Below are 27,013 nucleotides of genomic sequence, written 5' to 3' on the forward strand. Positions count from 1 at the left end.
CACACACACACACACACACACACACACACACACACTTGATAGACAGCTGTGATAATATAACACTCCAGATCTCTGTTATTTGATGTCAGCCTAAATTGTTGATTTAATCCTGACACCAGTGCTGTCTTTCTCATTATTTGGCTTCATGAACTGGTACATGTCATGTGGAGTGTTTCTAATGTTATTCAGTAAGGGTTGCCTTTCTCTTTCTCTCTCCGGTTCCTTTTCCCTGCAGAGCAGTATGGATTGGCCGGGGGATTTTCCTGAAGACCATGCCTTTGTGGAGCTGCTGGTTCCAGGGGTTTCCAGTGAGCTGGACTTTGAACAGCTCCTAAAAGACACAGAGGAGAAACTCAATCTCAATGCCAACAGGTCAGTCAGAGTAGCAAAACCATTGACTTATATGTCATTCAAACACTTTTCTTTGACTTTCCTTCGTCCCCTCCAACCACTCTACAATGGGAATTTAAACTTTATAATGTCCAAGCGAGATTGAAATGAAATATTGTCCCATATGATAACGATGCCCCAAATTAGAAGACACTAATGTGACAGTAAAGTTTTTAAAGCAGTTTCTGAGGGATTATTTCCTGGAAGGATCTTCCATTTCTTTCTGTGAGTTTCAGGTAAATTATAGGAAGCCGAGTGCAATGTGATGTGGAATTCATTATGAGAACACAACACTGGTAAACATGAAATACATGTTAAACAGTTACTTTCACAACAAATAATACAAGCTTTATGTTTACTTTGATGGATTGGATTATTTAAATGTGGAAGTCTGGTTACATACTGTACCAAAAATTAAGGGCTCTGATTTCTTTAAGCCGACTATGTGCAAAAACTAGCAGGAATCATTTTAAAGAGAGGACCAACCTGTCTGACTGACAGACAAAACACCAGTAATATAGTTTACAATGGCAGCAATATGAGCAGTGTTGCAGAAGTAGAAATATAAAATCCAAAAGCTGAAAGGTCTGTTTTTCACTTTCTCTTTCTCTCTCTGCCACTCTAACTTTCTCCTTATCATTCTAGTATCATGTTTATCTCCTAAATGAATTTGTCCAATTCACCAATCACACTTGGAGTAACAGCCTCAGTGTTTAATTAATATATATATATATATATATATATATATATATATATATATATATATATATATATATATATACAACTCACAATATTGAAACTTTCCATGTCAAATAAAGGGATTTGTTTTCAACTGAAAGAAAGCCTAATTTCTGTCTCATTTCCTTAGTTAGGATTAAGGATTAACACAACGATCAGAAACATGCTGTGGGAAAAACTCTGATTTCCTGACCCTATACGCAGATTTCTAACCAGCCATTTACTTGATATGCAATTCACAGACTTATGACAGGTAAAGTGCCACTGTGGCATCATTGCGGAGGAATAAAAGGAAAGATCATTACCTTAGCTTTGTCTTCTTGTATGTAACCTAATATCTAGTTATTAAATCCAAAGTCTGATTACAACTGGCTCTACACCTGAAAAAAACCCTGTTTGAAACATTCAGACACATTTCTACAATAGCAAAGAAAAGTGGGCTGACATTGACTGTCCTTTCACTGTCCAGTTAGAAATACAAACAAAATGTAAGTGTGATATTACATAACTAATACATTGAAATTACATACCAGCCGTGGTTCAAACTTATGGTTGACTCTTGGCCAGTTAGTTATCTTTGGGTTTTAGATTAACTACTTTATGGCAGTGCAGACTTAACCTGATTTCTCTCGATAACCTGGTTCTTTATGTGCGTATAAATGTAGTTTGTTTGTTCATGGTTGAGCTGATTTGAGATAATTGTGTTGAGATTCATGAATCTTGGCCTCTTTATGAATCCAATGTTCCCAAACATTTTGGGTCAAGTATTTGATAACATAACCTAAAAAAATAATATTTCTTGGTGGTTCAATTTCATTAATTATTGGAACAAACTTGTTGTCTTGTGTTATGGGAGAAAGTGCAGTGTAGCAGCTTAAATCAGATTTTTTTTTCACACCAAAGACTGAAATATAGACACCTGTCAATGATGGCTCATGGGAATAGTTGGAGAGCCCAAATAGACTGATAAAAAGAGAGACACGGGGGAAGGGGGGGTCAGAAGAAAAAGAGAAATCTATATTTCAGGTCTTTTATCGTTTGTGGCGTTGTGAGGCTGAGGGCAGATGATGAAGGACAGGCTAAATGTAGCAAGTGAACAAAGCCTCACTCTGGCACCATTAGTGTCTGGGACTTATCCCCCCCCTCTCTCTTTCTCTATTTCTCTCTCTCTCTCTGTCTCCCTCCCCTTCTATTCCTTTCTTTCCTTCCTCCTTCCAAATGGGAACATAATAATTGAAGATTCCACATCTTGAAACGAAAACCCTTGGGTAGGTAATTCAAGGCTTATTACAGAAGGCCGGGCCATTTTTCTGCTTTCTAAGCATTAAAGGGTTATTTTGTGTTCCTGCAGATGGGAGTGGGATAACCATTATGAGAACAAAGCATCCAGATAATGGAGAATAGGGCTAAAAATAAGGCAATCCTCCTCTCGCCGTGGGGGACCACTGGTCAGTGTCTGTCAGGCTGCAGCTAACTTCCTCCCCGACTATTTCAGGACAGCTCTTTTACAATCGGGACACATCCAGGCAAACAAAAGGCAAACAAAATCTTGCAAGGCCTTTTTTTTGCTTCAACCAGGGTGGGCTGCAGACACACACACACACACACACACACACACAGCTCACTCACCTGCTGCCTAATTGACTTATCAGTCTCTGGGACAAATTACGGAAGTGGAAGAGAGGAAAGGGAAGCCGAGAGATGGAGGAGACAGAGCTGCCTACACCCGTGAAGGACTACAACCTGTTTATGGGTCACAGTGACTGGCCTGCTGCCAGTTCTCAGATGTCAGAGATTTGCCTAAGAGCTGCATCCTAATTGAAGGAGATTAAGATAGGCTGACAACGGTGCCGGCTCCCCCAAATTGAAATGCTGTAATCCATTAGTTTTCATCAGATGGGACAGTGGCGTGGTTTAGGGTTGGGTGGGGTGTGGGGCCATGGAGCTGTGGGCTACCTGCAAAAGACCTCTAATGAAGTGCCAGCACAGGCCTGGAGACTGCAGACAGGGCTCTAGTTTCACACTGGAAAGGCAAATGGCTCTCACTAGTCGCCTGCCAATCTTAATCAGGGTACAATATCAATACTTTAAATTTGATTCTGTGTGTGTGTGAGTGCTTCTGATAATTAGGATTTAATGTAAGTGTGCAAGCAGGTGGAGTTGAAAGCCTGCCACATTAAAATATCGGACAAGGGTCCTTCTCAATGAACAAAAATACTGATCTGTAGTCTTGCAGTATGTAGCTGATTTTGTGTTTAGCTGTGCGTGACACGTGTGTTAAGTTATATCAGCTGTATCGGTTCTCCGGTATCATTAGCTGGGTTGGGTGGCGGGGGGGGGTTAAGGGCTGAGGGCACTAAGTGGGCGACAGGCTGGGCCAGGATGGGATCTGTTTTCAGCATGTTCATTCAAGCCCATTCACTGCTTTTCCCCTCGCAGAATGGGGCCCTTTGATGGAGGAGATATTTAGTTCTCAGGCGGCTGGTTTGGCACTGACTGGAGCTGGGGTTTATTTGAAAGGGATCTTCCTGCCCCCGTTGCCTCCAGCCCCCCACCTCCTGTAGGCGAGCGGAGCGCGACAGACAGACAGCCCCGCAGCAGCCCACCCACACTAAATTAATTCTGACAAGGAACTTAAGATAACGTCAAAGCGCTGACTAATCGCGGGATTGGGTTTCTGTAAGTCAGGGAGCTGTGAAATGTGCCATCATATCTAATAAAAGACCTCCGATTGTTCCCTTTCTCTCTCAGCGGTAGTGGAGGTTTGGGGGGAGGGCGGTTGCGGTGTCGACTGTCTAGCTAGACCGGTCTGAAAAACAATTAGATTTCAGTTCAGCAGAGAAAGTGCAAGTGTGTGTATGTGTGTGCCAGTTAGGGTAAGATGATTGACATGTTTGTCAAGAGGCCTAAAGAATCCTTTCCTCCCAGTTTCCTCTGACTCTTTTTTTTCCTCATTCTCCAGGTCTTTTGTTGAGTTCTGCTTCGGCGTTTTTGCCATTACGGGTTTGTCCATTGTCGTCTTAACTCAGATAGTTGAATGGTTTTATTTTCTGTGACTTCTCTGTTTTCTATCCATTTTAACCTTCCTCTTGTCTCATTCTCTTTCTGTCTCATTCCTCGGCGTCTGAGCTGCTAGCAGTGGAAGTCATCAGGTTTGGAGCTAATCCTGCCAAGTTGATTAGGCTGCAGGTAGCTTTTACACCAGCGGGCAAAAGGTCGCAACATTGTAGAGAGCTGGATGGACTTCTTGACACAGACCATCCACATTGACTTTATAACTTACAGCACAAGGCCCTAAGGAGGGGTAATCGAAAAGCGAGAGTAAGGAAAAGAAAATTAGGAAAGTAAGAGTTTTCAGGACAGAGAAAAGAAAGAGGGGAAATAGAGAGAGAAAAACTGTGGAGGCGAGGCGTGAGAATGTATCCAAAGAGGCAAGTGCTGTTGCTGAAGCCATCAAGTACATTGTTTTGTTGAGTGAAGGCAGGAGTGAGATGATGGAGAGTGGAACTAGAGAGTGACGCCCAGAAGCCTTTCTCCTACCTGTCTAAGTCTATGGTTTCAACTCAACAATCACTTTCCGTCGAGTCCACATATTGCGAAATTGAGTCTCAGAGAAATCTCTGACACCTTGCGGAGTCCCACCCTATCAAGGTTGATGTCCTATAGGAACTTAATCTGAAATTAAAAACCTCAATTCTGTTATAGAGCTGATGAACAAGAGAGAAGCCACCCAGTTGATATCCGTGGTGTAGTCAACTTACGTTTTCTGTTTTTAATGAATGTCAGAGAGTCAGTGAAAAGTGAGCTATACAGATGGAAGCCCATTTGAAACCTGCTGTCTATGTGAAGTCCTGGGGTGGAGCCCAGAAGGAACATCCATGTTTATGGCGTACTATAAACACACATACAGTGCTCCGTGCTGCCATTTAATCTACAGCAGGGTTTCATTGCAAGTCACGGCACATGACAGAAAGCTATTCTAAAAATTTAATTTAGAAACACTTTTATCTCAAATATATATGTGTTCTCTTCATATTTTGCCAGCTCTAAGGGATATAAAGGAAAGTAAAACTGTTGTTTTAAGTATGCTGTATCTACTACATTTTACTCAGAAAGTCTTGGCTATATTCTCCTTAGAGAAAGCAAACTCAGAGGTCGCACAAACACACCAGCATCTAAACAGTCCTTTGTGTTGTTTAAAGTGGTGTCTATTAATTTTACACACAGTGCCGTTAGCAATCCTAAGCCCGCTTTTGCTTTGACCTTGCTGAAGCTGTGTTTTACAGCTAGTGAGCTTTGGGCAAGCATAGTTAAGAGTTGCTGCACTCACACAGTCTGTTACAAGTTAAAGCAAAATTGTTTCTATACAATGTTTATAGAAAAAGCAGGAACATAGACAACTACACAGAAACCTATTTTAATGAGGGGTTTGAAGGTTCTGCACTTGTGTGACAATATTACCTTACATCAAATCCCTCCAAACACACAAAAAGCACACCCACCTTATAATCAAGGTTTCTGTCAGTCAGCAAGTTGGTGTCAAGAGAATAAAGTGAGATGCATCATCTGGCCTGCCTAAAGAGGAAGAGAAAGAGATAGTTAAAGAGAGAGAAATCGATAGCATTAGGCAGTGTTCAACCTAGAGGATAGCAGTTTTGCAACAGTCTATAACATTTTATCCCCTTGCGTTTTCCCCTCTGAAACGAAAGTGTGTCAGATTGAACGGTTATTTAATGTCTTGCCATTGTAAGACATCTGGATGCATTCATGGCCCAGGAGCAGGCAGGAGGCAGTTTATAGAGCTGCAGTAGGGAATGAGCTGTCTGAAATGGCATTTTGGCTCTGTATCATGTATGCTAACACACACACACACACACACACACACACACACACACACAAAAACACGCACACATTTTTGGAAGACAAGATTATAACTAATTAATATTCTCATTATCTATCGATTAATTATCTGAACATTTCATTAATTATGTAATCATGTAGCATATAATGTCTAATGTCAAGTGCTTATTTCAAGTTTACAGAGAACAAAGTGATGTATTAAACCAACATCATACCATTATTTGATCACAAAACTGTAATTCATAGATTTGCTCTTTTCAGCCCTACTTTTACTATATGCAAACACACACATTCAGGCAGCCAAACACAGTCACACAAACACAATGGCAGCATTCACAACACCATAACATTTTTAATTATGCAGGTATGTAGGTCCATACACGCAGACACGCACGCATGCACGCACACATGCACGCACGCATGCACACAAGCACGCACACAGACACAGACACAGACACACACACACACACACACACACACACACACACACACACACACACACACACACACACACACACACACACACACACACACACACACAGCCAAATATATATGCATTGATTTGCATGGAAATGACTAAACATGTCGAGCCCAAAGATGTCATTTCTAATCTGTCATATTAAAGGGGGAACGCAATAGCTGATGCAGTCTGTTAAAATCAAAAGAGCTCTGTGTGTGTATGTGTGTTTGTGTGTGTGTGTGTGTGTGTGTGTGTGTGTGTGTGTGTTTTTTTGTGTGTCAAGGGGAAGAGTAAGACGTGAGACGGAAAGAAGCGTGTGTCTCAGATGCCTGCAGATGCCTGTAACACCACTTCACACCAGATGCTTAGCACACACTCACACACTGATATATCGATGTCTGTGTTCATTACTGTTGATGCTTCTGTAGCTGTCTTCTCACGGCACGGACACTGAATGAGAGTGCGCGAGAGCCAAACATGATGTGGTGTGTAGGTATATGTGCATCTTTGATATGGTGTTTATGTGTTTATATTACTGAAATGTGGTTGGTTGTGTGTATTGTTACGGTGTTTTTGTTGTGCAGCAGCAGTATCGTCATTTGGGTATGTTTGAATAATTGGGGTGTACTCTATCTCTCAACAGTCTTCTTTCAAAATAAAGACACTGTCCCAGCAGATGTTGAAAGTCAAACACATTGTCCAAGCACGACTTGGTAATGGAAAAGTTTATATTAACAGGAAGATGTTGGCTGTGCGCTGGTAAACATGGCATGTAGGAGAATATCAGATAGACCAGCTCTAATCCAAACAAGTAATAGCAGTCGATTTCTAACATCAAATAAAGTTAAGACAAAATTTGGCTTAAAATCTCCTATTTCTGCGTATTTTCTGATGTCAGAACTAACCATAAAATTGTGTGAGGGGCGTATTTTCCACTCAATTTCCTAAGTTAATATGTATTTTGCTGAGTGCTATACTCCTCTGCTCTGAGCTTGGTAATGTATGCTGTTTCATGGTCCTGAACTCCAAGACTTACACAGTGTGTTTCCCTTTCACTCAGCATTGAACAGCAGCTAAAAGAACTCCAGGCCAAAATGGGAGACTCCCGGGCGCGCCCACCGAGTCCTTCAGAGTGCGTGCAGTGGTTCAACCTCAGAGCGCACAGTTTCAGGCCTGTTACCACGGGACATCAAGAGCTCATGGATTTCTTCAGAGCTTTGGTAATACGTCAGGGTGATGATGATAATAATAATAGATATATTTATTTGTACTTCATAGATAATAAAACTGTATGAACTTTCTGAAATGGGAAATCTAGACTGATAACTAATGGCGGTTATGTTGATCATAATGATTTCATCAATCTGCACTAATAGTGCTGGGTATCCTCAGTTTCAAACTTAATTGCACTGACATTCCATTGGTTACATTTATCTATCTGTTAATTACTCTGCAGCCCTGGTACTAATAAGACTAGTAAGAATACAGCCCTGGATTTGGCTGCAAAATATTTTCATAACTTTTGGATAAGGACCATTTATGTTTTGACTTGTCAGTTTTAGGATATTAACTTCCCTATTCCCCCTCTGTTTCACTCAGAAACAGTACCTGAGTTCTGAAGATGAGGGGAAAGAGGAGGTGACACTTCAAGTACTGCTGAATGTGTCTGCCCAGTGTGGTATCTGCTTTCCTTGTACCCAGTCTGCCTCCTCATCACTGACTGCGTCCTCGATCTCCTTGGTTCATACGGTCAGAGATGACACTTCGTTCGAGGTAATATACCATACAATTTTTAATTCAGTTGACTTGTAAATTACACTATGTAATCAGTTCATGGATTGCTTAAATGAATGGTTCACATTTTTCTTAAAACAGTACTCACATTGTACGTGTTTCTGCTCTTCACACTGGCCACAGAGAGATCCCTTTCTAAAGCATTTTTAATGTAAGTAAAGGGGGGCAAAATACACAGTTTGCGTTCTGTGAAAAATTCAAAAGTTGAAGACTCATATCAGACTGAAATGAGTCTCAGGTAGTCTGGTTCAGTCAAAGTAAGTCAGTATCTTCCGAAGTCTTTTTTCCTTGGTGAGCTGCAGTGTTAGTAACACAAGCTGTGAATGAACGATGAATGAACGAATGGTTTAAGTGCATACACAAATGGTCATGTGAGTGTTGTTTTAAGAAGAACTTTAAAAACAACAACTAGTAATGGCACTGTTCACTGTAAAATATTATTTTTCAGATACCCTCTAAATGTGTGCTGTAGATTATCAGTATGCTTTTACACTTATACCTTTGATTTTATGAATTCCTTAAGATCCAGGAGGCCTGGGATGATGTGCGTCTCCAGCTGCGCCGCCACCTGCTGGACCGGCTGTCTTCCAGCAGACCAGACCATCCTGGATCCAGACCTATTTCTGTCCCTGAACGAGTCCAGTGTCTGCAACAGCTGTTCTTTCTTTACCCTGAGTCTGAGGTGCTCACACATTACCAGGTGCGGTGCAATAGTGAAAATACTATGAAGAAAAAAATAAATAAAATAAAAATAAATCTTGTAAAATATTCCATTTCTATTTATGTTTCAACATATAAGTTAGGGAGAGCCTCTTAAATTACAGATCCACATTGTGTACTGAACTTGCTGTACCAATATGATACAGTAGTATACCAATGATTTTACAGTGATATATTATTTTGATTGTAATGATCCAGGGTCTGAGAAGCCGATCTGTGCTGGTTCTTCTGGTCTCTGCCCTGAGCTCAAGCCCAGGTGGTGAGACCGGCTTCGACAGACTGGCTATAGGCTTCCGCTCTGTGGTCCCAGCTCTGACCCAAGCTCTCACAGAGGACCTCCATGTTCTTTCAAGACAAGCAGAACCACACACCATCCTGGGTTTCCTTAGTGTGGCTTACCTCAGCACTGTGACCCGAGAACTGGCCTCCCTGATGGAGAGAGAATGTGAGACGGCCCTGAGAGACAACACCCCGCTCACCGACAAGATCAAGAAATATTCAGCTAGGTCGCGGGCAACCGTAGGTAAGTGGTTCCTTGTAAATGTATTTTAAAATCTGATTTTATTCTTTCCGCTCATTCTCTCTCATAGTCCTTGGTTAGCGGTTGGAAATACGTTACAGTAGTTTTTTCTTTCATTTCTGCCTTCTTTCCTCTCCTCCCACTTGTTGTTACCCAATGATGGCTAACGCCTCTCTCTCTTTCTCTTTCTCTCTCTCCCTCTCCCTCCTCTCTATTTTAACTTTCCTGTTATCTTCCAACTGTAGTGTGTAGTGATGTGAGGCCGAGCCAAGGCCTCTGTAAGTGATTGTCAGTAACTCCTGTTCTCAATGTAATTGCTTTCTTTTTACGGCCCTCTATCCCGTCTGCCTCACTTTCCTTTTTACCAACAAAAAGAGAAGAGCAGCATTTCAAGGGCCAAGGCTTCATTTGAAACTACTTCTAAACACTATTTACCGCATAGTTTATCTGTGATTGTGATGAGCGGTCTGAGCCCCATCCGAGGTCTGTCGACTACGTGTTTAAATCACAGTTTAATAACAAGATAAACATAGTTCTCTTATAAGAATTCCATAAAACGTTTATTAAAACATAACAAGGGCAGAGCAGCACCTTCACACAATCTCATGACCTTACAGTGGAGAAGGGGAAATGATTAATCTTTATCTTCCTCTTACATTTGAGCAGCGAGCAGCAAGAAAGAGTTGGTGCAGAAGTATGCACAAGGCTCAAGAATCTCACAACCTTGTCACACAAATGGATATTTGAGAAAAAAATAAATACGACTAAGTACTTTTAATTGTCACTAATGCAGAACGTGTCACTGTCATGGAGCAGGCAGTGAAGTTATACACTGAGACAAGAGAAGAGTAGAGACCTTCACACGCCATGTCACTTTTCATATTTAATTCCCTACATATTGTCTTTGTTTGTTTCATATTGGCCTATTTGCGGCTTGCTGAGGGTAAAGATTCACAATAAAAGAAATGTAAAGTGTGTGAGCCATTGTTTACTTTTTCAGATATGGTGCACATGTCAGCTTCCCTGTGGAACGGGTAGAAGATTGCTTTTACATCTGCCATTCTTCGATAAACACACCACCAGCCTTGCGTCTTTTTCTCCCTCTATCCCACCCTCCCTACCTCAATCTCTCTCTTTCCATCTCCCTCTCTGGTTTTTACTTTCCCTCTCCTTAAATGTGAGATGAGAGGAGGCAGCCAGGATAATTGGCCATGCGTCAGTTGTGTTGTTTGATCACGTAACGCGGCGGAGGCTACACACCTACGTGCCGCTCAACAAACCGTCAAATGTAGCACCGGAGGCAGAACACGGCTCCAAAGGGAGCGGGGGACCCGTGCTGTGTAATGATGGTAAAATGGAGCAGTTTTGCCTGTGCTGGTTTTATGTGTGTGTGTGTGTGTGTGTGTGTTTGTGTGTGTGTGTGTGTGTTTGTCTATCAGCTGCAACACTGCTTTGAGGGCTACAACTGGGATTACATTTTAGTGGTGTTCATGTTTTTAAGTCTCTAACCTCCCCACCCCCCAAAAAAAAGGGTTAAGAACCCACATATCCACCACCCTAACGCCTGTGGCTCCTTAAGAGCCAGAGCTTGAACATTAATGCATAATCTGCTTTCACACTTTACTGTCTACACTGTATGCTACGCCCATAATTGTCTAAAAAAAAAAAGGGATTCTATTTTCATATGCATCCTATGACTCCTTAGATCTCCCCATCCTTCCCTGCTGTGTTATTGTTTATTTCTGCAGGAGAGGCAGGCGGTAGGTATATTTTGATAAGAACCATGCCTGGGAGACTGTGCGTGCTCCCGGGGGAGCAGCGCTGTCTGTAGCATCAGCCACTGTCAAACCACTGAACCATTTAACAGCATTCACAGCAAGATCTGCCTCCTCTTTTAACCCCACCGACTCAAAGGCAAGCTCTGACATTGTACCTAGACAGATGCGAAGGGTCTCAGCCCTCTTTTTGTCTTCATCTTATTCTTTTCGCCCCCCTTTTTTGTTACTCCATCTCTCCAGCATCCATTTCCCCTCCTTTTTTCTTTTTCTTGTCTTTCCCCATCTTCCTGTAGTTTTCCGAGTGTAATGGGGTGAACAGTGAGACTGGGGAGTGTACAAGACAGGTTGGCTGGTCAGGAACAATACAGGCTTTAAACCTTACTAACACACCTCACTGAGTCTGCAGGGGAGCGGGTGGGCTAAGTCTGCATGTGTATGTCACTGTTCATATTCTGTCTTACACACATATATCTCACTCATAATCTTGCATATTCACCATTATATTGATACATACACACTATTATAATCCTTTTACCTGTATGTATGAGAGGGTTTAGTCATGTATGTGAGATAGTATAGTAGTGTATGTGAGAGAGTATAGCTATGTATGTGAGAGTGTATGTAGTAGTGTCACGACCATGCTAACATTAATTTGGGGGGGATGTCCCTCCCCGATGTAAGTTGAGTGCAGATTTGAGTCACACATGCTCAGATGTAAACGGTTTGAGTACAGATATGAGTTACGCATGCTCAGATTTAAACGGTTCACAGCATAACATGTCATACGGAAATTTGTGAGATCCATGAAATAATAAACTTTTCTCATTACAAACAATAACAGAAGATGGGAATCATTTCAAAAACGTTTAGCTATCTATGATAGTTTTATTGCTAACGTTAGCTCAAAACGCTATTCAGGTGACAGCCTTTGTTGTGTTTGATTGCTAACTTGTAACCAGCAGTGAACGGACTTCGTTAAGTAGGTCCGATTTTAATGTATTCCTGTTAAAGAAATCTCTCGTTATCATCTTGTAGTCCTAGTTGTACTTGTTGCAAAGTGACGCATGCGCAACTCACATCTTCACTCGTCGCAAAGTGGCGCATGCACGACTGAAATCTGCACTTGACTTACATCGGGGCGTGACGGGGACAATGCAGATAGGATGACGTTAATAAAAAAGACTCCTTGGCTATTTTTTAATCAACTTACCTCTTTCTGGATTTCAATGACCATCCACTGAAATGCTGTCTCGTCTAGTAACGGGGTCTTAAACCCTGCAACCATCCTACTGGTTGAGCTAGAGGTTGCCCCAAATACTGCTTCTTCTTAGTCAACCAATCAGGAGCTGAGTTATCAAACTCCCTTCCGTTTCAATCAAACTCTTTCACACACACTACTATACTATCTCACATACATGACTATACTCTCTCACATACTGTACAATGCTATACTCTCTCACATACAATAATATAGTCTCTCACATACATGACTATACTCTCTCACACACAGTACTATACTCTCTCACATACACAACTATACTCTCTCACAAACACAACTATACTCTCTCACATTCAGTGCTATACTTTCACACACTACTATACTCTCTCACATACAATGCTATACTCTCTCACATACAATACTACTCTCTCTCACATACACGACTATACTCTCTTACACACAGTACTATACTCTCTCACATACGCAACTATACTCTCTCACAAACACAACTATACTCTCTCACATTCAGTGCTATACTTTCACACACTACTATACTCTCTCACATACATGACTATACTCCCTCACATACAATGCTATACTCTCACACACAAACTACTACACTCTCTCACATACACTACTATACTCTCTCACATACACTACTATACTCCTCTCTCACATACACTACTATACTCCCTCACATACAATGCCATACTCTCTCACATACACTCCTATACTCACTCACATACAATGCTATACTCTCACACACAAACTACTACACTCTCTCACATACACTACTATACTCTCTCACATACACTACTATACTCTCTCACATACATATATACTATCCCTCACATAAACGATATACATCTACATTACACTACTGTAATACTCCACTCTTAAACTACTATACTCTCTCACATACATTACTGTACCCTTTCATACATACAGACACGTAAAAGGATTATAATAGTATGTGTGTGTGTGTATGAGTAGTGAATATGCAAGATTATGATAGTGTGTGTAAGACATAAGTATGAATTATTTTCCAGGTGGCCTCTTATAATTCCATGCTATGACATGCACCCAAAACCAGTACAGAAACACTAACACTGCAAAAGCCATTTGCTGTGATGCATTGTCACTGTGTTTTTACCTTTTTACTTTCCCCCTGATGTGTGTGTGGGTGACTATGTAGGTGGGTATGCATGTGTTTGCATGCATGTGTGTTTTCAATCTTTGAGCAAATAATGTGAACATGTCTGCCCATCTGTTTTTGAGTTGATGCTTGTGTGTGTGTGTGTGTGTGTGTGTATGTGTGTGTGTATATATCTGTGCACTAATTGAAGGCCTACTTAGAAAATAGTGTGGTCAAGTGTAATTTAATACCTTCCTTTTAAAAATACATCAGTAAATTTCCATATGGCGTCAGTAATTTTCATACATATGAATAGGAGATCTGTGTTTTTGTAGGACATCAAAAGCTTTTATTCCAACTTCCTAGCATACACAGATACAATTTGTTCCTTAACAATCGACCACAGGGGTGAAGTCGAGGTTGTGAAATTCTGTTCAAACACTGTGCAACCCCATTCTGATACCACTGATTTAAATTCCAGTTCCACTAATTTCCTCACATGAAGACGTCGGCAGCTCCCTATAGATAAAAAAAGGATTGAATTAGAACATGTATAGCAAGCACATTCACCCCCACCGTGCCTCCCCTCTTCGCCCTTTCTGGCTCTTTGAACTCTTTCTTAGAGAAAGCATAGCAGCCTATTCAGCGGGGAGAGAAGTTCTGTTGTGAAGCAAGATAGCTAAGCTAAGGCTCTAACTGGCATTGGAGGTTCTTGTGGGGATTGAGGCTGCTTGGGAATGGCGTTTTTTAATATTTATTAAAAGCAGCTCCTTACTAGATCATATCTGCCTGAGTTTATACACACTGTCAGCCAGGGACGTGCACCTGCATGCTGCCTTGTAATTATGGGCTAGGTGGGTGGGTTTGTGTGTTTGTGTCTGAGTACACGTGGGCATGTGTGTTTGCGGGGTACTTTCCGAGTTATGGATGATGCGTTTTTATGCCGCTCTCTTTCTAGACAATTAAAAGGCTTTGTTTAAGAAAGTTACCACACACAGCAAGTTGTGGTTTACTAATCTTAATGAGAAGAGCTGGGTCTTTACTCTCTGGTTGTGTCAATGTGTGAGTGTGTGTCATTTTTCATTTTCTCTAAATCACGGCTTCAATGAAATCACACAGAAAAATATATCTTTCAATGTTCCAGGGCCCTTGAGAATGTGTATTATGCTTGCCATTTATTTGTTTCCCCATTTCCTCCGAGTGGTCACAATGGCTTTTGTGTATCACTCTTGAAAAGCTCAAGGATATGAACATTTTCCTGGCACCTTCTATTGAAAAAGCACAGACAAAAATGGCTGGCTTATTGAGAGCGGCCAGCACTTTGCGATGAAGAGTCAGTGTTATTTGCATAGGGCTTGAAAACAATAATGTAAACAAGGGCACTAAACAAGTGGGTTTTAATGAAATACTCCCATCAAGACAATACATTCCTCCATGTTCTTCATCCAGCCAGCTTGGTTCAATTACGTGGAGGAAGCCACAGAAATCTTAACCCCTATCTTGCTGTCACTGCACTATTCACCACAAAGAAAGACCGAAACAAAAACAGACACAGAGGAGGACAGAAAAAACAAAGTAGAGAAAAATTAGCCAGTCTCTGTCACCACCATTGCCACTACACCTCCTTTTTTGTTAACTTAGATATCAAATATTGCTACTTTCCCCTTCTTTGACTTGCAGGTGGCCCCTGCTGTGGCCTGGTTGGACAGCACCCAGGAAAAGGGCCACAACAGACCAGGGCTTGTGTGGTTTGTGTGCATGTATGTGTGTGTGCGCATGTGTCAGAGTGTGTATTGGGGAATCGCAGCAGGAGGCTTCCCATAATAATGCTGTCTGAGTGAGCAGTGGGCCGCAACTGACGTAGAGGACCCCAGCTGTCACAGGGCCTAGCAGGCGGTCCACAGTGGCTCATAGCCTCCTCAGATACACACACATAAATACACAAACGTACCCCAAGGCACACGACCCTGCTTGACTCCCAATGAACACACAAGAAGGCATGGAGACACAGTGAAGACGTGCACAACAAAAAGTGTTCAACAGCCATAGAATTACACCCCATGCCCCATGATAAGAATAAAGAGGTCCACAAATACACATAGACAAGATTGGGATAGGCCAGCCCATTTTGATATTTAAGTCCTTGAGCACGTCAGTTAACATCTGTATCAATAAGGATACCAGGCAGCATACTAAGACAAGCACACGGTGCAGGAGAACTACAGGAGTCAGTTGGTGCTTTGTTTTCACCGTTATGCCCGTAGTACTTCTTCTTTAACAGTTTTACTTTTAATGCTTTTAAAGCATGTTTTTTGTGGGATTTTTTAAGTATAGACTGTTAAGTTCGGGATGGTTTTTATTCATAAGAAACAGTTTGTGTGACATTTGGCAGGAAAATGAGGACTAAAATGCAGGTAGGCAGGTGACAAGAGGGCAGGGAAGCCGGTGGAAAACTGGCGAAGAACAAGACACAAACACAAGGTCAGGGAGGAAACACAAAAATAACAGAAAACAGGATACAGAGACCAGATAAAAACTGAAATCATAATAGTTTGTTAACATTTTTGATTAGATTGTTGGCCACTATGCCCTGTGGAGTTCCACAAGGGTCAATGCTTGGTGTCCTTCTATTCAGTATCTATATGGTTTTGTTTTAAGGGAAAGCCCACACATTTTACAACAAGTCTGTTTACAGTTGTATTTGAGCTGTGCAAAGTCTGATAATTAGCTTCAAGTGATTTAACTTGAGGTAATGTCAGTTGGGTCTAAAAGTACAAGTTTAAAAATCTGTGTGTGGAATTAGAAAAAAAAGGCTTTCCAGACTTCTGAAGCTTGCTCCTTGTCTCTGCTTAAGACTAGTGGCTTGAGGCTACATTAGCTGATATTGGCACATACCCGATTCTGACAGAACTGTCTGTGGCCGTGTTGCATTATGGGCAATGTGGGCACTATGTTTTGACAAGGATGTCTGCTTTGATTTTAGGTGTTATTGTGAACTTAGATTTAAAGTTTACCAGTCATGTTGCATCAATTACAACATCAGTCTTGTATCATCTGAAAAATAGATTGAGAGATGATTCATGATGACTGAAGAAATTTATTTCATGCTTGAATATCGAAAACTATTCCATGTTTTTATTTCCAGCTGGTTAGATTATTATATGGTATTTTTTCAAGCCTAAGTATATAAACAACTATAACAGCCTCTAGGATGTAAACAAAAACAGAGATAGGAACAAATTACTATGCACTTTTTTATCTGTATAATTTTGAATTGTATGCAATATGTAAAGCAGGTTGAATTTCAGTTGTTTATCCATGTAGCTAAATTGCCTTGCGTTCTGAAATTGCCCTTCTTTATCTCTCTGTATCTAATGAAACCAAATGCTTACTTCACCTTTAGAGGGTGTTGTACATCACACACACACACACACTCACACACACACACACACACACACACACACACACACACACACACACACACACACACACACACACACACACACACACACACACACACACACACACACACACACACACACACACACACACACCTCAACACCCAAGTAGAAAGCTAGTCTTTACATATTGTGATTGCATGATAAGATACTAGAGGGCAGTCAGGGTAGTGTGGTAAGAGAGAGGCAGAAGACCCCTCTGATCGGTCTGGTTTACACTACAGAGAGACAGAATAAGAGAAAGAGACGGAAATGAGGGACAGAGGATGAGAGAGGGAGGGATGCTGTGCTGGAGAGAAATTAAATCACTGGCTAAATTATTGCATGATTGCCCATTCCCCAAAGACTTGGGCATCATTTGGTAGAAAGTGTCTAATAATTGGTTTTTGGCCATGTCAGACACATGCAATTCCCCCTACTAATGGCTCGCTTTGGAAGAACTGGGCCTCCTGGGTCAGAGAAGGACAGAAAATAGTCAGACTGCAAAAAGCACCCTACGCCCTTCTCCTTTTCCCCCCCTCTCGGATAAATGAAGGAACAAGAGAGAAAGCGAGAGACACAGAGAAGAGGAGAGATGGCAAGAAGGAGAGAGTGTGTATGTGAGTGAGGAGGAAATGAAGTGGCAATAAGTGCAGCCAAAGGGGAAATGCTCTTCACCGTGAGTTTAATACATCAGACTGGGGATTTGGCAGCCCGCCACACAGCAATTGTTTACCTTTTTGCTCACTGGCTGCATCTGTTCTGTTTTGTAAACGGCACTAAACTATTCGCCCGTAAACACCGGAATCAATAACAACTGCTAAGGGAATTCCCTTATCCCGCCTCTCCCTCTCTTTCCCTCCCTCTCTTCCCCATGTTTTCATCCTTAACCACCACCTCCTTCCCTTCCCCCCATCTCCTCCTCTCTTCCCTCTCTCTCTGTTCGCTGCCAGTCAGGAGCAGTGTGTGTGTGTGTGTGTGTGTGTGTGAGTGAGTATGAGAGAGAGAGAGAGAGAGAGAGAGAAAGAGAGAGAGAGAGAGAGAGAGAGCGCTCTGGCGCTGATGGTGGAACCCACAGGAGAGACAGACAAGAAGAAGACTGATGGCTCGCCAAAAATACCTGCTCTGTTTGTTTTTTCCTTTTGTGTTACATTGTTGTCATTGTTGAAAGCTACAAACTGAGACTGGCCACTGTAGACTTGCAGTGTTGGGTATTTTCAGAAATTTTTCTTACAATGTTCCTGCTCCATAAGAAAACATAAAGCCCCCCGTCCACACACACTGTTGTGTTGAATGACATATTGCTTGACATATGCTTGTTTTCTTTGAGGGCTTCTGATAAGATGCGTACTGCTTTTATGGTTATCACAGTAACCATTGATTTCCTTTGTGTTCATAAGAACACCCTCACACTATAATGTCATATGGGGGAGCTCTTATATAAACATATAATTTTTGACCTTCATTCAGCACCAGTCCTCCCTTATTGATTCTCAGTAAATTGACCTTTGGTTGAACTCTTCTGCCTGCTAGTGCCTTTCCTCATTCTAGTCTATGAGACATGCCATGCACCACGTTATATGACACACCTGGGTGCTTTTAAGCACACCCTCTCCATCAACCGGCTATGAGAGCTTCCATTTGGCCTCACTGTTGTGACAAAGGTATAATGAGGTTTAGAGGGCTGTGTACTACACTGCTATGGCTATAGAGCTATTTGGCTAGGGAGAAAACTATAAATACCTATATAGCCTGGGTGACAGAGCTCAATGAGAGGCTGAGCAGAGCATTGCTGAACATTAAGGTGATGTGCGTCTACTTAGTGAGCAAGTGTCATAGGGTCACAGGTTGAGGGAATGAATGGTTGAGGAGAGAGACAGAGATGATGCTCTGGAAAAGGTGATGTCCCAGATAAAGTGGTAGTTAATGGGTGCTGCTCAGATGAATGCTCAATAGAAGGTGGGATTGTGGGGTGAGTGGTGGGATGGGGGGGGTTCGTGATAGTTTTTAGAATCTACAGCTCTCTTTCTAGTGTGTCCCTGTCTCATCAGGTTTAGATTGTTTACTCTTGAGATGTTGACAGACAGTTTTAGTTTGCCCGCGTTGAGGCACGGAAGGCTATGTTGACTTGTTGGTGACTTCAGAAATATACATGATTGTTGGTGCGTGCGTGAATGTGCAAGCTGGAGAACGAGGCTGGCACGTGGGTGTCAGCCAGGTCACGCATGTACACATGCAGAAAGAGGTAGTCTCTGTAGCGCAGACTCCCACTGGACCCCATTACAGAAGAGCTGAAGACCCATGCAGCTTAATCACACACACACATACACACACGCAATCACACACACTTGCACATAAATGCATGTATACACTTAGACTTGCAAACACAAACAAACTTGATGTCAGAATATATTCCATGGTGACCACAAAGTTTGGTAGCAGTGTGGCAATTATCCTACAAGACTGACATGTGCAAATGTGTGTAAAAGTGTCTTCTACAAATCAAGTTATTCATAATGACCTGAATTACAAGCACATAAACACACGTGTACACACCCGACAAACACCCTAACACTCATCAACTCACTCATAAACACTCATGTGAACATACACACACATGCCTACATACAGAGAGAGTCAAACCTCATGCATGATTAAACCAGACATCCTTGGGGACAGTGTGTTGTCATATTGTCAGATTTTGTTTAACAATATAGCAAAATTACATTAGGATCCAGCAGCAATAATGTTACAATTATTGGAAAACAGCCCCCCTCTTCTTTCTTTACTTCCAAACGCTCAATCATCTCTATGCTTTCAGAGTCAAGGCTAATACTGAGCTCATCCATTCCCAAATGCCTTTGCAGTGGAGGAGCTCATTTAAGCGGACACACAAAAGTATTTGTGCATGTGTCTGGGAGTATGGCAACGCATCTCCCAGCCGCCCATTCTCCAGCTTAATGCGGAACATCCCCCGGGTGATGGCTTTGGCAGCCTCCGAAATGGGAAATCCATATTTGCAGAGGGGGTCATCAGCGGGTTAGGGGGAGAAAAGTTTTGTGCCGAGAGAGGAGGATGTGCATGTGTGACTTCTCAGCGAGCAAAGTTTTGCATATTTTTTCACTGTCTCTTTGTTTATGCGGTGTATTGGGAAAACATGAATGGGTCGATATTTATAAGAGGTGCCGTGCAAGGCAAGACTTGAGGGGGGGAGAGTTTTTTCTGATGAGTGCATGTAGGTTGGGAGGTTGGGTTGAAAACCTATTTTCATGAAATTGTTTATTCCTTTACTGAACTGTAAACTGTAATGCAGCGCTCACTCCTCCATCTCTCTTTCAATCACACATTCACAAGCACATGCACTGTTTATTTTTCCTCTTTTACATTCTTTTTTTCCCCTTCAACAGCGCCAATGGAGCTGCCCATGAAAAACAGAAGCTTCAGTTTAACTTCCCACCAATTGAGGGCGCTAACCCAGCTGGCCTGCACCCTGCTGGGGTTTGAGAGGATTGTGATGGAGCTAGTCACCAATATGACCTTTATTGACTGTACAGGGGAGACTCCCTGTGTAAAAGGTACAATCTTCTCTTCTACAACTCTTAGTACTCTGAGATGCAGTTTACATTTTACAATCTAAAAATATTACATATGGCAGATACATGTCATGAGTTAATATTATGTAGATCAAATATCCTTAAAATTCATAATTTAAAGGCCACAGAATTAATTAGTGTTTTTGCTTGACAGTGAGAATATAATAAGTTTCTGAAGCAGTATTTGGACCATCAAGAAGGGAGTTAGATTTTTAGCCGATAATTATCAAACAGACAATGAATAAGTAAAATGTGTTTGTAAAATGTATTAATTATTCAAATAATTAGACAATTAGAGTCTTTCTGTGAGTGTGGTGGGGTTACAGAGGGGGGACTTGCACCCATGACCTTCTAAAACTGGCTACAGTCCTGCATTCGTGCCTCTCCTCCAGGCTTTGGCAGTCCACTTACACCCCTGCAAACACACACACACACACACACACACACACACACACACACACACACACACACCACTCTATTACGTCTTCTAGCGGGAAATCTGAGTTGTGTCTTGCGAAATGGTATTTTAGTAGGGAATTATATTGAGTGTTATATAAGCCTTTAGTATCCTTCTCCTCTCTCCCCTTTGAACTGCCGCTACAGAGATGGTAAATGAAAGCTTTTGGTGCATGGAGTAATTTCCATAAAGGTTACATTTACAAAAACAAGACTTGCAGAAAGGCTCAATTTACAGAGAGGTAAACAGCCTTTAAAGGGCAGTTATCCAAATCATTAATTCCAGGCAATCAAACGGCTTAATTACCAGAAATTCATCAGATGGGCTTAAAGGTCAAAAAGTGATGCGCTTGCTGCTTCCTCCTTCTTCCATTCCATGCGGTCTTGTTCGGCTAAATTGCCTCGCCTGGGGTCTCACTCCTCGCCTTCTGATTAGGAAATTGTTGCCTTCATGTTCACGCTTTTTAATTGCAACCCAACATCCTGTACGCTTGTCTTCACATCTCACCGCCCTACATTCCCCTATTTCACCACACATCCACACAATCTCCCCTCATGGATTTACCCCATATGTGGTTGATGGAATCTCGGTTCAAATCAAATCTAAGCCCCAAATTTAGTCTTGTAAAGGCATCGCCATAAGCATTTACTGCCTTTTTCTGCTCCCTCTATGGCATGTACAGTTATGCTCCGGTCACTGTCTCATTTTGGCTAGTGGAGGGGAGATGGGAGCAGTGTGACCCATATCTGGCTCTGAGTTATATACAGTTACTTTTATGTTAGTGCACTTGGCATTCAGTCAGGCCTTTAACACATAATATGATACAGTATATTATGTGATATAAAAATACTCATGTTAAATAATGCAGATTTGAAAGATGCTACAAACTACCATCACATTGTTTTTTTATTTTTATATCATGAGTTTCTGTATCATTGTTGGTCCCTGTTGAAATTGCTCTGACATGATTTGATTAGATTTTTTTGGGCATTTTATTATTATAATTTAGGCATCTTGAAAAAGAATACAGAGGATTCAGACATGACAACAGATGGCAAGAAATCCACAGCAGAAACACTCCACACGCCAGAGGTGAGACTATTCTATGTTTTGATTTGTAAGACCTTATTCTATTATTCAAAGACATTCAGGCTTATTATCATTTTGCAACAATTAAAATATTCCCTTCTGTATTCAGACATTAATTGGCTGTTGGCTCACATCCTATTTTACAGGTGCAGGTTTTGGAGTTTGATTGGAGGTCAGCATTTAGGGGGCTGGTCCCACACATGGCGCATTGTGTTAAAGTGGTGCTGGATGATGTTTGTGCCAAGAGTCTACAGCAGGAAGAAGCCTTGCATTCTTCCGGACACACTTCCGTCACCCTAAGTCACGTTCCTGGACACGCCGCCGTCACTGCCGACAACACACATCTAAGAGAAGATTTCTTCTACATATACTCAGAGAGAGATACTCCCAAAATGATAGCCAAGGTACTCCTGGATTCAGGGTAGGATAGAGTGGCAAGTGGTTTATCAATATTGGTTGTGAGGCTGAGGTTCAACCTCTGATGATGAAGTGGTATCAGTTCTTTACCTGCTACTAGTTACCAATAACATGAATCTAATTGATTCGGGACATGTAATAAGAACTCTCAGGTATTTAGAAAATAGTTATTCATTGCTTCTTATCAGTGGGGTCTTCACTCTTATATATATGATTTCTCATTATGACTGTAATTTGTATGGCAACAAATGTGATTGGGCTACAAAATCTGGTAACAGCCTCTTAAAGTTTGCTCCACAAAAGAAAGCCACACATTCTTGTAGTCAAGAGTTTGCAATGTTTTTTTGTCTGAATGTTATGCAGTTTTAGTAAGTTAACATTAAATAAGAAGCTTCATCAGGTTGTGTTCACATACACATTAATAATCAGATTCTGACCAGTAATTAAAGGGTTACTTAACTCTATCTGTTTAAATTGGTTAATTATAGGGCTAATCCTTTCATATTGTCTTGTTCATGGTATGGAGCGTAGCTTACTTAATAATGATGCCTCCTCCACATTATTTTACAGCATTCCATGTCATGCCTCAAACCTTATATTTCTCTCACGTTGTTGTCACTAAATTACCTTGTGGCTTTCTGCAACTATTAACCAAATTTTGCTTTAAGCGATTCTTTTCACAGTGCCCACAGATAGTAGAGAATGCCCAAAGATGCCTTCCTAAAGAAAGACACACCACTCTGTAAATGGCCACCAGCACAGCTGGAGGCACACAAAGCCTGTGGGCTGGAGAGCATTTGTAAATGGTGAAACATGACAGTGACAGTAAAGTGTCTTACTAGAGCTGTGAGGTAATCTTTGGAAATCTTCATCAGACGTGTGTCATCTGTGACGTTAGATACTTTACATGTGACAAAATCCTGTGAAAACTCATTTTTTATGTCGCTTCAATGCCCTGCAACAATGCAACTAAAATCGGAGTGCTTGTCTTAATACAAATATGGTTACCCACACGGATTCTAAAAAAAAGTGTTATTTTATGAGAAAAGGGTTTATTTTAATATAACAAAATAACTTATATAATAATTTATTTCATTATAACAAAATAATTTCTTATTGGTACCACAGACATCTTTACATTATTTAATCCAAAACATTTCATTTCTTAAAGAATTACTAATACAGTTCAGACTCATGTTTTGTTTTAACAAGTGCAAGTCAAGTCAAAAATGTATTCTATTGTTAACCATGTTGTCTTGATTTTTTTTTAGTCCTAAAGGGAAAATATTATTTTCCCAAGCATTTGTGTAGAAGTGACTATATGACATGTGAATGTAAACAGAAATCTTAGAAACCAGTACTGAACGAGAACGATGTAACTGGCAGCTGCGAACACAGCCGCAATGTAATCCAATGGAGCAATATCGACTGTTGATGTACATCCACTCAAAGTGGTGTTTTTGCCACTGACAGACTCAGATTGTTATTATAATTGCCTGATGGGAAGGTACTGATGCCAGTCAACACGATAACTTTGTCTAATGGCATTAGCTTACTCCCGCTTATCATCAGCTCTCCACTTTTGGAACAACATTTTTTATTACAAACATCATCTTTGGTATAGGATTTTGTCTCTCTGGCTGGCAGTAGTCATCCCCGGTCAAAATAGTCACTGCAGACCCAATGGTCAGCCAGGCGCAGTGTATGGACCGAAGTGTTAGGATCTATTTGTAGCTTTATGCTAGCACAACTAGCCTCAACTTAAGCCTGTCTATATCCAAATGAGACTTCTATGTGAGCTGCACGAAGTATAGTTCAAATTTTTGTTGGCACAATCCGGAACTGCAAGATTGAAAATATTTAGACAACACGGAGCTACGCTTTCTGTACTCCAAAACAACAAACTCTCCCTGGCACTCATCTCTCTCCACTCGTATTCCACACCATTGTCTTCCAGCAAATTGTCTCACAAGATTTCAAAACAAGACGTCATCATCTTTCCATAACGTAGTCAGACACTTATCATAACAATCTGAGCCTGTCCGTGGCAAAACCAAGCACTTTTAGTCGACGTACATTGATGGTGAGCATTTTCCCTATCGGGTTACATAGCAGCCCGGTTGAGGCTTCCAGTTCCAGCATTATCTCTCAATATTGAACAAAAAATACAGATTTTTCAGACATGACAACACTCACTCACTAAAGGCCACTGCTTTTCTCCTGCGCACAACTTATCACATTATCACACACATACACACACATACACACACACACGCACACGCACACAGGTATAATACCTTTGAAATGGACCACAACTTGTCACTCCTCACCTTTTGAAAGACCATGTTATGCCGTACACACCAGTGCCCCTGTCCTGTTCATCCTCCTTTACTACTACCTGGCTGAACAATGCAGGTCTGCACACATCACCCAGGGAGATTAATGTTTTTTTGTAGCGGAAAGCCCCCTCTACAATAGAGAGCCCAAATGATTTGGGCTTGACACAGTTGGATCAGATCACCCTGGATCAGAAAGGGTCTTGGAAAGAGTCATCAGTATTACTTTAGGGGAGTACTCTAAGGACAAAAGAGAGACTGGAGGAAACTAAGAAGCAGTATGGTTGATATTATGAGGGCATAGATGGTGTGTAGAGAAAGGTGTTGAATAGGGCAAGGTATGGGGTAGACAGATGATAGAGGGATGTATCACAAAGGCAAACAGGCTATGGTAGTGAGAAGGATAACAAAAAGGATAGTTTGAGAGAAGAGATGAGAAGAGAGGGCCTGGGAAATGGCATAGAGAGGTGAAGTAGTCACCAGAGATTGACTTTTCTCAAGAGGAAGACCACAGTCTGATGTGAGACCAGGCTTAGTGTCTAACTCTACAAAGGTTCTCCAATGTTGCGGACTGGACTGCCAAATACTTCCATTTAAAATGACACTGTGCTGTTTTTCTTACCTATTTACCATTGCTGAACAACCTTTCCTCTTAAAAGTTTCTGAAACTTTCTCCAGCTCAGTTTTCTACACCTTCTTCTATCTCTTCAGCTACCACTACTCTCCTCCACACTGCACACTGGATATACTAATATCATTTCTACCTCTCTTCCCTCCTCCTTTGCCCCCTCCTCCTCTCCTCTAGCCCTTTTACACTGACAGTATTTGTGGCTCTCATTGCTAACGAGTGTCAGAATTTGTCTGTGCTCAGGACCTGTACAACGTATTAATGTGTAGGTCAACGCTTCAAAGATGAGAGCCTTTCAGCCCAAAGGTTATACATGCATGCATTTGCATTCAATAACACCGAAGGAGACAGACATGTAGGACAAGACCGTTAGATATTATATGTATATTTTTTACCCCCTCTGTCCTCTTTTGACATATTCCCTGGTGTTTGAGCAGAGAGCAAATTACTATACAAGACATAAGCATGAAATATGGCCAGTTCAAAGGCATTATGATGGATCAATATTTCCCACATTTATATTCATATGTTCATAGCTCAATCCTCGCTTTTTTCATGTGAACCCACCTCACTGTCTATATTACCATACATATGCATGCTGCGATGATACCGTTCATTTATCAGAGTACTTTAAGTGGTGGACTTTTTTTTTTATTGGCCATCAGGTGTGTGTTGAATGCCAAATGCACTCTGTTCAACAGCTGGAACTCGCCCTCTTTTCAGAACCTGGGATTGAACTTTCTTTGTTTGGTTTGGCCCTTCTAAACTAGATGCTACCTCTCTATTATAGCAACAGAAGTGCCTTTTCTGTATTCAGACTTCTCTGAAACCCTCACCTGCATGTTCAGTTCTCCACTTGTCTGTCTACTCCAAATTCTGCACACATAAACAGACCTCCCTAGCACTTAAAAAAACTTTATACAATCTCTTTCACCTTGCTGCAATGGTCCTGGTGGGATTCTGGGCTTTGATCTGAGCTAGTTAAGGTTTCAGACTGACTTCAGTGTGGGTGCATGTGTGTGGTTGTTTTTGCATGAGTGTGCATGTAAGGATGACGGTCTGCTCAGTGTGTGTGTGTGTGTGTGTGTGTGTGTGTGTGTGTGTGTGTGTGTGTGTGTGTGTGTGTGTGTGTGTGTGTGTGTGTGTGTGTGTGTGTGTGTGTGTGTGTGTGTGTGTGTGTGTGTGTGCGCGCGCGCGTGCGCACGCCAAAACCGTATGTGTATGAAATGCTTCTCCATGGCCTCTCCATCCATGCATGTTGTGTTGTATCTGCCTCTGCTTTCTCCCTCTCACAGCTAAGCTCCTAATGACTGCATACAGTCAGATATTGACTTAATTGTCCAAACGGCCATTGTTCCCAGGCCTTTTAACCCCACTGGAAGCTTTTAAGGAGAAAATTGTGTAAAGAGATTGTAAGATTGTCAATTGTGTACACACACTGG

General features: G+C 41.5%; 1 protein-coding gene across 3 annotated transcripts in view; it reads left to right on the forward strand.

Moving 5' to 3' along the window:
* kiaa0825 (KIAA0825 ortholog) overlaps window positions 1-27,013 on the forward strand; it is a 121,380-nt gene that overhangs the window by 3,843 nt on the left and 90,524 nt on the right. Inside the window, exons 2-9 of one of the 3 annotated variants that reach the window (XM_032516561.1) lie at window positions 220-372; window positions 7,509-7,668; window positions 8,048-8,221; window positions 8,766-8,942; window positions 9,161-9,485; window positions 20,459-20,626; window positions 22,111-22,193; window positions 22,337-22,594. In XM_032516561.1, the coding sequence (XP_032372452.1) occupies window positions 242-372; window positions 7,509-7,668; window positions 8,048-8,221; window positions 8,766-8,942; window positions 9,161-9,485; window positions 20,459-20,626; window positions 22,111-22,193; window positions 22,337-22,594 (1,476 nt within the window). In that variant the 5' untranslated portion in view covers window positions 220-241. The remainder of the gene's footprint in view (window positions 1-219; window positions 373-7,508; window positions 7,669-8,047; window positions 8,222-8,765; window positions 8,943-9,160; window positions 9,486-20,458; window positions 20,627-22,110; window positions 22,194-22,336; window positions 22,595-27,013) is intronic. The other 2 variants (XM_032516562.1, XM_032516563.1) reach the window with 2 other exon arrangements.

Source organism: Etheostoma spectabile, chromosome 5 (genome assembly GCF_008692095.1).
Source record: "Etheostoma spectabile isolate EspeVRDwgs_2016 chromosome 5, UIUC_Espe_1.0, whole genome shotgun sequence".
Lineage (NCBI taxonomy): Eukaryota > Metazoa > Chordata > Actinopteri > Perciformes > Percidae > Etheostoma > Etheostoma spectabile.